At 42.6% G+C, this 11567-nt stretch overlaps 1 protein-coding gene across 3 annotated transcripts; it reads left to right on the top strand.

Annotated features, from left to right (window-relative positions):
- The first annotated feature begins 619 nt into the window (after positions 1 to 619).
- On the top strand, positions 620 to 11404 carry LOC102080789 (zinc finger protein 708). Of its 3 annotated transcripts, XR_003221751.1 has the most exons (5): positions 620 to 716; positions 2873 to 2969; positions 6110 to 6862; positions 7670 to 7888; positions 10838 to 11143. XR_003221751.1 is itself a non-coding variant. In XM_005468103.3 (4 exons), the coding sequence occupies exons 2-4, from the start codon at positions 2952 to 2954 to the stop codon at positions 11252 to 11254; spliced, it is 1188 nt and encodes a 395-aa protein (XP_005468160.1). In that variant the 5' UTR covers positions 620 to 716; positions 2873 to 2951; the 3' UTR covers positions 11255 to 11404. The 3 variants fall into 3 exon arrangements, 2 of the variants coding, with proteins under 2 accessions (XP_005468160.1, XP_025766304.1); XM_005468103.3 differs by lacking the exon at positions 7670 to 7888 and having other exon boundaries at positions 10838 to 11404; XM_025910519.1 differs by lacking the exons at positions 620 to 716; positions 7670 to 7888 and adding an exon at positions 728 to 1368 and having other exon boundaries at positions 10838 to 11404.
- Positions 11405 to 11567: the final 163 nt, after the last annotated feature.

The raw sequence follows: 11567 nt of genomic DNA, 5'->3' as shown, positions 1-11567 counted from the left end.
GCTTTGAAATGGCCCCAAGTGACTTTCCTGACTTGTTCAAATCAATAATTCGCTTTTTCAGATCTATGCTGAGCTTCTTTGACTTTCCCATTGTAGCGTTTGTGTCTAATGAGCCCTATTTAACTGGCCTCAGAGAAGTCAGCAGCTGGGGTTTCTCATAATCACTCATAAGAAGTTAAGAGACCATGCTATGAAGCTCAGTTCACTGACAACTTTCTAAGTCACCAAAATTGCTAATTTATATTGCTGTATGTATATTATCCTGACTTTGACCCTGTTAAAATATAATTTTAGAGTAAAAGAAAAAAAAAAAACTCCAGAGAAATCACCAAAAATGCCACCAAAACAAGCATGTCCACTGAAGGGGAACAGAAATCCAGAGCTTAATAATGCAGAGCCTGAAAAAAGGATGGTTTTACACGATTAAAAGGAAAACGGGAGAAACGAGAAGAGAGGAGACTGTCATATGATGACACACTGGTTTTAAAAAAACACAGTTCAGAACAGAGATGTTAAAAATGAGATTATCGTTGCGCGAATGAAACTAATTGAAAACCTCCCAGAGGTCAAAGAAGGATCACAGTTCAGTTTCTCCACACCAGCAGGTGGCGGTAAAGCACCTATTACTGTTTGACACCCGCGAGAAAACCGGAAGAGGAGGGGAAAGGAGACGTCCGGCTGCATCGGGTAGGAGTTTCTCTCGGTTTCATCTAAAGGTAAGCACCGAGCTAACTTTCATCTCAGCTCAGTTCATCTTGGGTTTAGCTCCTGAGGAGGTCTTCTGCTGCTCTCCGCGGTGCCTCCGCTGTTGACTGCTGATGATGTCAAACTGATGTGTCGGAGGTCCCGACAAACCGGAAAATAAGGAAACAAGAAAACAAAACTCGGGGAACTTTCCATCTTTAAATGCAGGTTTCTTTATTTCACCCGACAGCCTGCAGGAGTGTCGTTCATGAGAAGGAAAAAGGAGAGTTTTGAGTTTAACTGGTGACATTAAAGAAGCTGCCACTGCAGCGCTAAAGGGCAGTATGGGTGTCCGCGCAGATGCCTGTTCAGAATCTGATTTGAGGCCCATCAGCGTGAATATGAGGGCTAAACAATTGAAATTCCTGACAAAAACAAAGCCCCAGCTGTCCAGCTAGACTGATAACTGCTCCGGACATACCTGAGTTGTTTATAGGGGGACAGCAAAGCCCCTCGTCGGTCAAATGGTTTTAGTAGGACCCTAAAGAGGATAAAGTGGACAACGGTCGGATGAAAGGATGGAGAAAAAAATCCTCCTGGTTAAAAAATAATTATTTAACCGCTGAAAATAAACATCAGCGATGCATTCAGTGCTGTCTTTATTCCTCAGAATTTCAGCACTAGGTAATAACACAGCACAGCTGCTATCTGGTGGTAAAAGCTGGCATCGTTGCACTGCTTTTACCGATAATAACAACTCCACAACAAATAGATTTATTTAAGACGAACTAAGTGCATCAATCTGAATGTAAGGTGTGTTTTTTTTTTAAAGCTGTTTATTGATGGCTAATAATAATTTTCTTTAGTCTGAATGTATTGAACAGTGAGATTTCATGGAAAGGCACAGGAACGTCGTGAATGACCACAAATGTAAATGTAAACTTACTCTGAACACATTCTTAAAAACTCTGAAAAGCTGTGACACGTTTTTAATGTTAACGAGGACAAGCCTGCTGCCATATACATTTAGTATTACGTGTTATTCTGTGAGTATTTTTTTGGATATATTACACGTATATGCAGCATGCCTGCAGTTCTCCAAATGTGTTGATCATGAAAACAAATGTAATGATGTATCAGATTAACTGCAGTCGAGTGAGCCGTAATCTGTGATTAATCCTGTGGTTACTGTCTCACCTCACTGTGTGCCTTCCCGACCTCACACAGAGGGAGCGACAACACTAAAAGAATAAAAGACAAGTGTGGAAGCATTTTTCACTCAGGACTGATGTAAATGACGCAGAGATGAAACAGGCAAACATTTATTTATTTTTCTGTTTAGATGTGGAAAGTCACCCATCTCCAATGTAGGCAAACTTAAACAGAGCTGTTTCTGATCTTTGTTTTCTCTGCTTGTGTTTCACATAATGGATGTTACAAAAAAATGAAGTATAATTAAGTTAATCTGAGTTATGTTTGCACAGAAACAGCTTCAAAGAGCTGCTTTTTTACTTTTAGGCATTTCAGAGACTTTTTGACTTGTACTCGAGTACTGCAGTAACATCTGTACTTCTGCTTGAATGAAGAATGTGCGTACCGTTTCCACCTGTGCCGAGAGGAACAGAAATATAAGTGATCATTTCATGCTGTTCTATTATCAGCTCCTGGCACTTCATGCTTTAGCACTTGAATACAATTTTAACTCATAACTAAAATCATCCTGGACAAAAAAAGAAAAAAACCCTGTAATGACGTTTGATTTATTTCACAGTGTTTTTGTAAGTAAAGCAGACACGGAGGTCATGTCTGATGAGCAGAGTCCATACAGATGATCCAGGTGCAGGTGTGCCACAGGTTCATCTGTATGAACTCTGCTCCATCTGAGTGCAGATGGCAAAAGGTTTTTTTGACATTTTTTACAGGCACCTGCGCAGTCAGCTACACTGTCCTTTAACGTTACAGCAGGAGAAACTCAACAGCAGACCCGTGTATGTTCACTGATTGTAGGCAGATAAATCAGTTAGTGCTGCATAAAATATTAAAAACACGACTCATTGTCAAATCTTCTGCTGAAGAAGGAGAATTTAAGGCTTTAAAGCTCAGTTTTTGGATTATTGTGGCTCTAAAGTCACAGGAAAAACTGAAGAAACGATTTATGTTTATTTGTTGTTCTGTTTTTGTGCCCCAGCTGATCAGCAGGAGGAGAAGAGTCTGACGGAGCAGCGGAGGAACCTTTTGGACTTGGCTCAGCCACTACAGAGGAAACGATGAGCTCGGCACAGACGGTGAGGAAAATGTCACCGTTACAGAGTTTGTGTGCACTTCATCAGCTGCTGCTGGTCTTATTATGGTCACAGCACAGAAGCTACCTTGTATAGTGTTCCTCTGTTATATGCAGCTGTTTAGCATTACTGTTAGATGTCATGCTCCATCTGTTTATTCTGCTCTGCCAACTTTGCTGCTGATCACAGCATGTGAATTTCCCAGAACTGTCTTATCTCATCTTTGTTACGCTGGATGGACTCGTTTTAGACACAGTGTGAATTTTAACCTTCACATGAAACAAATCTCTGCGAGTGCTTTTTTTTTTTTTTTTCCATCGGTGCCATCTCAGCAAACCTGTCACTGACAGATGAGTCGGTGTGTTGTTGTAATTTCTTATTATCAAGTTGTAAAAAATGGTACTTTGAAATGATTTTAAGTTGACCTCATTACATGTTGTCCTATATCTGAACAATGTCAGCACTTGGTAACAAATGGGGAATAAAACATTTGTGTTAGTGGATCTAACATTGTCAGACTCTCATACGATGTGAGAACCTAATCAAAGTGTTTCTCAGAGGGAACGTGTGACGTTATCTGCCTCGTTGCCCAGAGACGGGAATATCACCTGACTGATCTGCTGACCGTAACCCTCTGTGACAATACTTGGAATAAAAAAACCACATTTCTGCCCTTTTCCTGTGTGAGGGCCCTGACTTCAGCTCAGGACATGAGACTTTGGATGAGTGAGGGGAGGTGGGAGGGGAGGAGAAACACATGATCAAAATGTAAATGTATAAATCATAATACAGTTTGAAAGAACTATTTATGACCTTTAAATTGAAACTACAGATGGCACGATACCACTTTTTTTTAATGTCCAATACCAACATCATAAATTTGGATATCTGCCGATACCGATATGAATCCGATATAGTGCTGTGGCAGGGCGGGGCCTGCGGTGCCATGCAGGTGTGTCCTGATAAACTTTCATTACCATTCTCAGTGTGTTAGCTTAGTGTTAGGCACTGGGGATGGGCATGATTTGATGTAAATAACATGAAAAATGAGAATCTGTTACAAAGCATACTGTAAAGTGCACTGCAGTGTCAAGACTGAAGAGCCAGTGATCTGTACAGCAGAATGGATGATGCGATATAGATTTCTTGCTGTCGGTTGCTGTGGATTCTGTGTACCCCACAGTCAGGCAGTATGTGAGGTCAAAGGCCGTGACTGTGAGGTATGTATTTTTTTCTGATCTCAAACTGCTCTCCCTGTTGGAGCTCAGTCTGGGGGGAGTTCTTTTTTTCTCCTTCTCTTTCCTCATGTTGTGCATTTTCTATGGTTTGGTCTCGGGTTGCTGCCCGTGTGGTCGACCGGCCAGTGCTACCAGCCTGACCTGTCTCCCCAATGTGATGTTTGTGTATTGTATGTATGGTCAGCAAGATATCATCTATTTTAATTGCCCCGTGAGGATAAATAACATCTTTTTGACTTTGACTAATCAGGAGACGTCCGTCTGGGGTCATCATTCTGCATCCTCCTAAAATCCAGGATGAGTTCTTGGTTCTTGTGATGTTCAGTTGCAGGTCAATATCTGGATGTCTCTTAGCCCTGTGAAGTGAGACCTACAATGTTTGTGTCATCAGCAAATGAATTAAAGTGTTGCTCTGGCAGGCTCTAACACAGTCATGGGTATATAAAGAGTCAAGCAGTGGTCTCAGTAAACAGCTTTGAGGGAAACCGGCTGTATAAAAGGATCGGACATTTCCCGTTCCTGCAATATTGTTTTGAATGAGGTTATGGGAAATGACGTAGGCATGAGTTTGCGCTGCTGCTCCAGAGGGAGAGATAGTACTTCCAGGTCAGCTTGTTATCACCTCATCGTGTAAGGTGCGTTCCTGTTTTGAGTGTTGAGTTAATGACTGAAAGTAAATGACCTTAAATCTGTTTGTTTGCCGCAGCTTGAATTACTTTCTAGTGAGTTGTAGCTGCACATTTTCACATAGTGATTGAAGGCATGTGCTGCTGCCGCCATAGTGTAGTAATTTTATTCAGCCACACGGTGGCGCCAAAGTCCTTTTAATGATGGTTCGAGCCGGGGAATGTCTCTGCTTGTAGTACTACACTACCACTGTGTTTAATATGAGTTCTCTGTGTATTTGAGCCAAGGTGATACTTACATAACTTAAATTATTATGTATTATGCCATGGACATGGACATGCACAGATGGATGTGTAGGTCTATCTTAGATATTTTTGAGTTTACATAAGTTGAACCACTGCTGCTGTAATATGTTTGGTCTAATGGCAACTTATTTGTTACTACAGACTACTGGCAACACTGAGCATTAAGGTGACAATAAACCAGCTCAGGGCTCGCAAAATTCTAAAGTGGAAGCCTCTTGGCCTCAATCATGCCGATACACCATGTTGTTGGCTGCTAACCCTAAAAGAACTAGTCTTAACCTCAACACTGGTGCTGAGTCGAACAGTTTTTAAGAAAGTCTTTTATCCAGATGCAGATGGGGTGGAGAAGCCCTGGTGGTGCTGCTTGTTGTAAGGATGTCTGGAGGGTGGTGTTGAAGATGAAGAAGACCAGCTTGCAGTTCTCGCTTTGCACCAGATGACTCAGTGTAGTGTGTGCTGTAGCAACAGCATCCTCAGTGGGTCTCTTACCCCAGGATGCATGTTGATGTGGATCGAAGGAGGCCACTTCAATGTGCTGAAGAACCAGTTTGGCCTCAGAGCGACTGGTCAGGGGCTGGCTGCTTTGGCACCGGGATGATGATTTAGAACCTTAAACAGACTGCAATGGTCAGTTGCGACCAGGAAGCTGGTTGGCACAAGATTGCCTGTTCCTGCAGAGTGAGAGTGTGGGCACAGCAGACTGGCCGGCAGGCTTTTGCCTCCTTGAGGCCGTGTTATGGTTTTTGAAAAGCTTTTTAACCAAACTCGTCATTCAAGGTTGTCCAAGCTATGATGTTGTCAATACAGTAGATAGATAAATAAATAGAAACTTTATCCCACTAAGGCAAACTTTTGTGTTATGGCAGCATTATAAAGAGTAAAAGTAGTACCGTCTACAATAAACAACAATCAACAACACAGTCTCTCTATGTTTGTCCTTTCACTGCCTCTGTTTGTATCTCTCTCTCTGCAGGACCAACAGGCACTGAGAAGTCCGCGCCCTCAGGAGGGTGATGAAGCTCACAGAAAAGAGGACGACAACATATACAGATGCGATGAGTGTGGGAAGCCTTTTACTGCGAAGATTTTCCTAAAAAGACATCAAATCATCCACACCGGGGAGAGTCCGTTCAGGTGTGAGTTTTGTGGGAAGTATTTTTCCAAGGCTGGAAATTTGACAAGACACCGACTCATCCACAGCGGAGTGAAAGCGTTCAGATGCAACTTGTGTGGAAAGTCTTTTACTCAGAAGAGTGACCTAAAAAACCATCAACTCATCCACAGCGGACTTAAAGCATACAGCTGTGATCGGTGCGGGAAGTGTTTTACAAAGAAACAGAGCTTGGAAAATCATAAGCTCCTCCACAGCGGAGTGAAACCGTACAGCTGCGATCAGTGTGGAAGAACCTTTGCTCGCAGGTATACGTTAAAGAGTCATCAACTTACCCACTCTGCGGTTAAGGCATACAGCTGTGATATGTGCGGAAAAACCTTCAGGCAGATGGGGACCCTAAGTAAACACCAACGCATTCACACCGGACATAATGTGTACTGCTGTGACCAGTGTGGGAAACGCTTTGTCACATACTACAACTTACACATTCACAAATTTACCCACACTGAGGAGAGACCTTATAAATGTGACCTGTGTGATAAGGCTTATAAAGATCCAGATTACCTGAAAGTGCACCAACAGATCCACACCAGAAAGTGCACTTACTGTGAGGTATGTATTTATATTTTCACATTTCTATGCTCGTTAAATTTTGTTAGCATGTTTGGTGGCCGTGGTCGGTGACATAATAGCTGTGTCCCAAAACGTCGGCTGCATCCTTCGGAGGACCCGGCCTTCGCGGTCTACGTGGGCCGGGTCCTTCAAAGACCGAGAAGGCCGGAAGTGCGAGGCTGTGAAATGGGACGGTCTAGCCTTCAGATTTGCGTCACCGCTGTGTCGGTGGAGTTTAATAAACTCGGCCGTCTGCTCCTTGCTATCTAAAATATAACAGGACACTGGCGTAAATTCTCGACCGTCTCACACTTCTGTTTAATCAGTTTTCTGTTTGACGTTTATTCAGCTGTGTGAAAATCCCGGAGGAACCCACCCGATAGATTAATAAAGTTTTATTTAATCTGATAATCTAATAACTTTGATCTCAGCCAAACATATTTACTCAGGAACAAATAAAACACCGAAAATAGGCAAACAATTACATATTTAAGTTATCCGAGTGACTTATATATCATGTTTAACCTGAGTAGCGAAAGAGCGGGGGTCTGAAAACGATGAAGCCGGGAGTCTGCTGCTCTCGCCGGCTGGAGTGACCATTGAACCCCCCCCCCCCGGCTTGCTATCGAGCAGGTGGGTAACAGACGTCTCCGAAAACGTCGGCACACTTTTGCAAATATAGGATGTCTTGATAAACCAAGCAGATATTTGAAGTTTACACAGCCACTTTCTCGCCTGAAAATATGTTAAAAGTTTATTTTGTGACCCAGAAAGATTAATAACACCCAACCCATCCTTCAAATTCAGGGAAATGAAGGACGCATTTGAAGGAGTCGACGAATTGGGACAGCCTTCGTCGCCTGGCTGTGACGTAATCGGCCTTCAAATGCGGCCTCCGGAGGATGCAGCCGACGTTTTGGGACACAGCTAATGTCATGTGGTTGGAACTGGGCCTCGACTGCTGGGTGTATTTGATTGTCTGTCTCTCCCAGCATGCAGCTGAAACCATTAATGATCCTTCCACAGGTTCTTGAAACATTTCACAACCTTGAATTAAGTTGGGTCTTAAATATTTTTTGCCCTAGTTCACACGCTACATCTTTAACCAAAAAAAAGTGTTCAAGTTGAATTTTAGTAAAATAAAGCATTTCTGTTTGTTTGGGATGAGGAGGCGACCGTATGGCTGAGAGCAGCCGGCCTGGGTTCAACTCTTCACTCTACCCTATAGAATAAAGCCAGAAAAAGGCCAGAAAAATCCCATTCATTTAAACTGGTCTTACCTCTGATTTTGCCTGTGCGCTCCCCATCTGAAGTTGCTCCAGTGTCCTACATTATGAAACACTGCGCTGTTTTTAGATCTTGTCGTGAGCTGAACTATACGAATTTTTAGATATAGCAGGAAAGGACATGGGTTGATTTTATTTATAGCTGAAAAACGTCAAATCGCTTTAGCAAAAATAAATGTTTAAAAAGTAATTTTGTGCTCTCAATTTGATTTTACAATAGCTGTAAACTGAACTGAGATCTGCTGAAAATCTGTTCAACAGTTTAATATTGCACTGACCAACAGTATAGTGATGTGACCAATAATCAGTCATTGCCTCCTACCTGACCCCCTCAGCGTGAGCTGATTTGTTTTTGTTCTTTTCGAACACTGACTTTAGAATACTTCAAATTTTCCTTCATAGTATGGAAATTGTCAGAGTTACAGGTCTCTGAATTGCATACAATCCATGAGCACAAACTTTTGTTCCAAAGTTTTCCCTGATGAAACAGATCAATCATCCAATGCTGGTTTCTGTTCTTTTACGTCACAGAAATTGGTGCAATTTCGCTGTAACTGTACAGGGAGTGCAGAATTATTAGGCAAATGAGTATTTTGTCCACATCATCCTCTTCATGCATGTTGTCTTACTCCAAGCTGTATAGGCTCGAAAGCCTACTACCAATTAAGCATATTAGGTGATGTGCATGTCTGTAATGAGAAGGGGTGTGGTCTAATGACATCAACACCCTATATCAGGTGTGCATAATTATTAGGCAACTTCCTTTCCTTTGGCAAAATGGGTCAAAAGAAGGACTTGACAGGCTCAGAAAAGTCAAAAATAGTGAGATATCTTGCAGAGGGATGCAGCAGTCTTAAAATTGCAAAGCTTCTGAAGCGTGATCATCGAACAATCAAGCGTTTCATTCAAAATAGTCAACAGGGTCGCAAGAAGCGTGTGGAAAAACCAAGGCGCAAAATAACTGCCCATGAACTGAGAAAAGTCAAGCGTGCAGCTGCCAAGATGCCACTTGCCACCAGTTTGGCCATATTTCAGAGCTGCAACATCACTGGAGTGCCCAAAAGCACAAGGTGTGCAATACTCAGAGACATGGCCAAGGTAAGAAAGGCTGAAAGACCACCACCACTGAACAAGACACACAAGCTGAAACGTCAAGACTGGGCCAAGAAATATCTCAAGACTGATTTTTCTAAGCTTTTATGGACTGATGAAATGAGAGTGAGTCTTGATGGGCCAGATGGATGGGCCCGTGGCTGGATTGGTAAAGGGCAGAGAGCTCCAGTCCCACTCAGACGCCAGCAAGGTGGAGGTGGAGTACTGGTTTGGGCTGGTATCATCAAAGATGAGCTTGTGGGGCCTTTTCGGGTTGAGGATGGAGTCAAGCTCAACTCCCAGTCCTACTGCCAGTTTCTGGAAGACACCTTCTTCAAGCAGTGGTACAGGAAGAAGTCTGCATCCTTCAAGAAAAACATGATTTTCATGCAGGACAATGCTCCATCACACGCGTCCAAGTACTCCACAGCGTGGCTGGCAAGAAAGGGTATAAAAGAAGAAAAACTAATGACATGGCCTCCTTGTTCACCTGATCTGAACCCCATTGAGAACCTGTGGTCCATCATCAAATGTGAGATTTACAAGGAGGGAAAACAGTACACCTCTCTGAACAGTGTCTGGGAGGCTGTGGTTGCTGCTGCACGCAATGTTGATGGTGAACAGATCAAAACACTGACAGAATCCATGGATGGCAGGCTTTTGAGTGTCCTTGCAAAGAAAGGTGGCTATATTGGTCGCTGATTTGTTTTTGTTTTGTTTTTGAATGTCAGAAATGTATATTTGTGAATGTGGAGATGTTATATTGGTTTCACTGGTAAAAATAAATAATTGAAATGGGTATATATTTGTTTTTTGTTAAGTTGCCTAATAATTATGCACAGTAATAGTCACCTGCACACACAGATATCCCCCTAAAATAGCTAAAACTAACAACAAACTAAAAACTACTTCCAAAAACATTCAGCTTTGATATTAATGAGTTTTTTGGGTTCATTGAGAACATGGTTGTTGTTCAATAATAAAATTATTCCTCAGAAATACAACTTGCCTAATAATTCTGCACTCCCTGTATGTTGTATCCCTTCATACTGATGCACGCATTTGGCTATAGAAAAAAATCATGCTGAAGAAGAACTGATTTTAGTCAATCTTTTTTTTCAGACCTGAAAATGTCACTTGGATATGTCCGTATTTATCTGCAGGGTTTTCACACCTTCACTGACACTGCTGCTCTCAAAGTCATTCGCTGTAAAGCCAGTTTGCCATTTTGTAATGTTGACTGAATGTATGCTCCATTACATTTAAGAAAAAAAATGAACGTATAACATGAATGAGCTTATTTAAACTATGTATTTATAGAGAAATGCATATTGCCATTTAACCAACACTGATCTGTCAGGTTCGATAGACTGAGAGAACGGTTCGAGTATTGTTGTATTGTTCTGTACCTCAGATGTCATATACAGAGAGTAGGGAGCAGTGAAGGATTTTTCCTGTACTCAAACACAGATGCATTTTAAACTTTGCTTTCTCTGAATGAGTAGTACAGTGGTTTATATTCTTTATTTCCAGAGATGTTCAGGATAAATGTTTTGAAGGAATTCTATGACGTACGCTGTCATTGTGTCTTTTGCAGAGTGAACCCAATGGATTCGGTCCTGAACCCTGTCATCACTGCGGAGCTGGGAAAGCGTTTCGATGTGACGTTTGTGGAAATACTTTCAAGAAGAAATCGGGCCTGAAACTGCATCAGCGCAGACACACTGGACTCAAATTGAGCTACTGCAGAGAGTGTGGGAAAAGCTTCCCCATGCCAAGTGCATTAAAGCGCCATGAACTGATCCACAGTGGGGTTAGGAAGCACCTCTGTGACCAGTGCGGGTCATCCTTCATCACTGCAAGTGACCTGAAGAAGCATGAACGAATCCACACAGGAGAGAAACCATACAAGTGCAGACACTGTGACAAAAGCTTCACGCACTCAATTAATCGTTACCGTCACGAATGTAAACACGTTGAAGTGAACGACAGCAGCAGTCACAGGTCATCATAAAGTGTGGACATGTTGTTGGTCATTGGAGGAGTTTAAGTATCTCGGGGTCTTGTTCACGAGTGATGGGAGAAGAGAGCGGGAGATCGACAGACGGATTGGTGCTGCGGCTGCAGTGATGCGGACGCTGTACTGGTCTGTTGTGGTGAAGAGGGAGCTGAGTGTAAAAGCGAAGCTCTCAATTTACCGGTCGATCTACGTCCCTACCCTCACCTATGGCCACGAGCTGTGGGTAGTGACCGAAAGAACGAGATCACGAATACAAGCGGCGGAAATGGGCTTCCTCCGAAGGGTGGCTGGCCTCTCCCTTAGAGAT

The sequence above is a fragment of the Oreochromis niloticus genome, linkage group LG9 (genome assembly GCF_001858045.2).
Source record: "Oreochromis niloticus isolate F11D_XX linkage group LG9, O_niloticus_UMD_NMBU, whole genome shotgun sequence".
In the NCBI taxonomy this organism is placed as follows: domain Eukaryota; kingdom Metazoa; phylum Chordata; class Actinopteri; order Cichliformes; family Cichlidae; genus Oreochromis; species Oreochromis niloticus.
The sequence above is the reverse complement of the archived record's forward strand: the minus strand, read 5'-3'. Positions and strand labels throughout refer to the sequence as shown.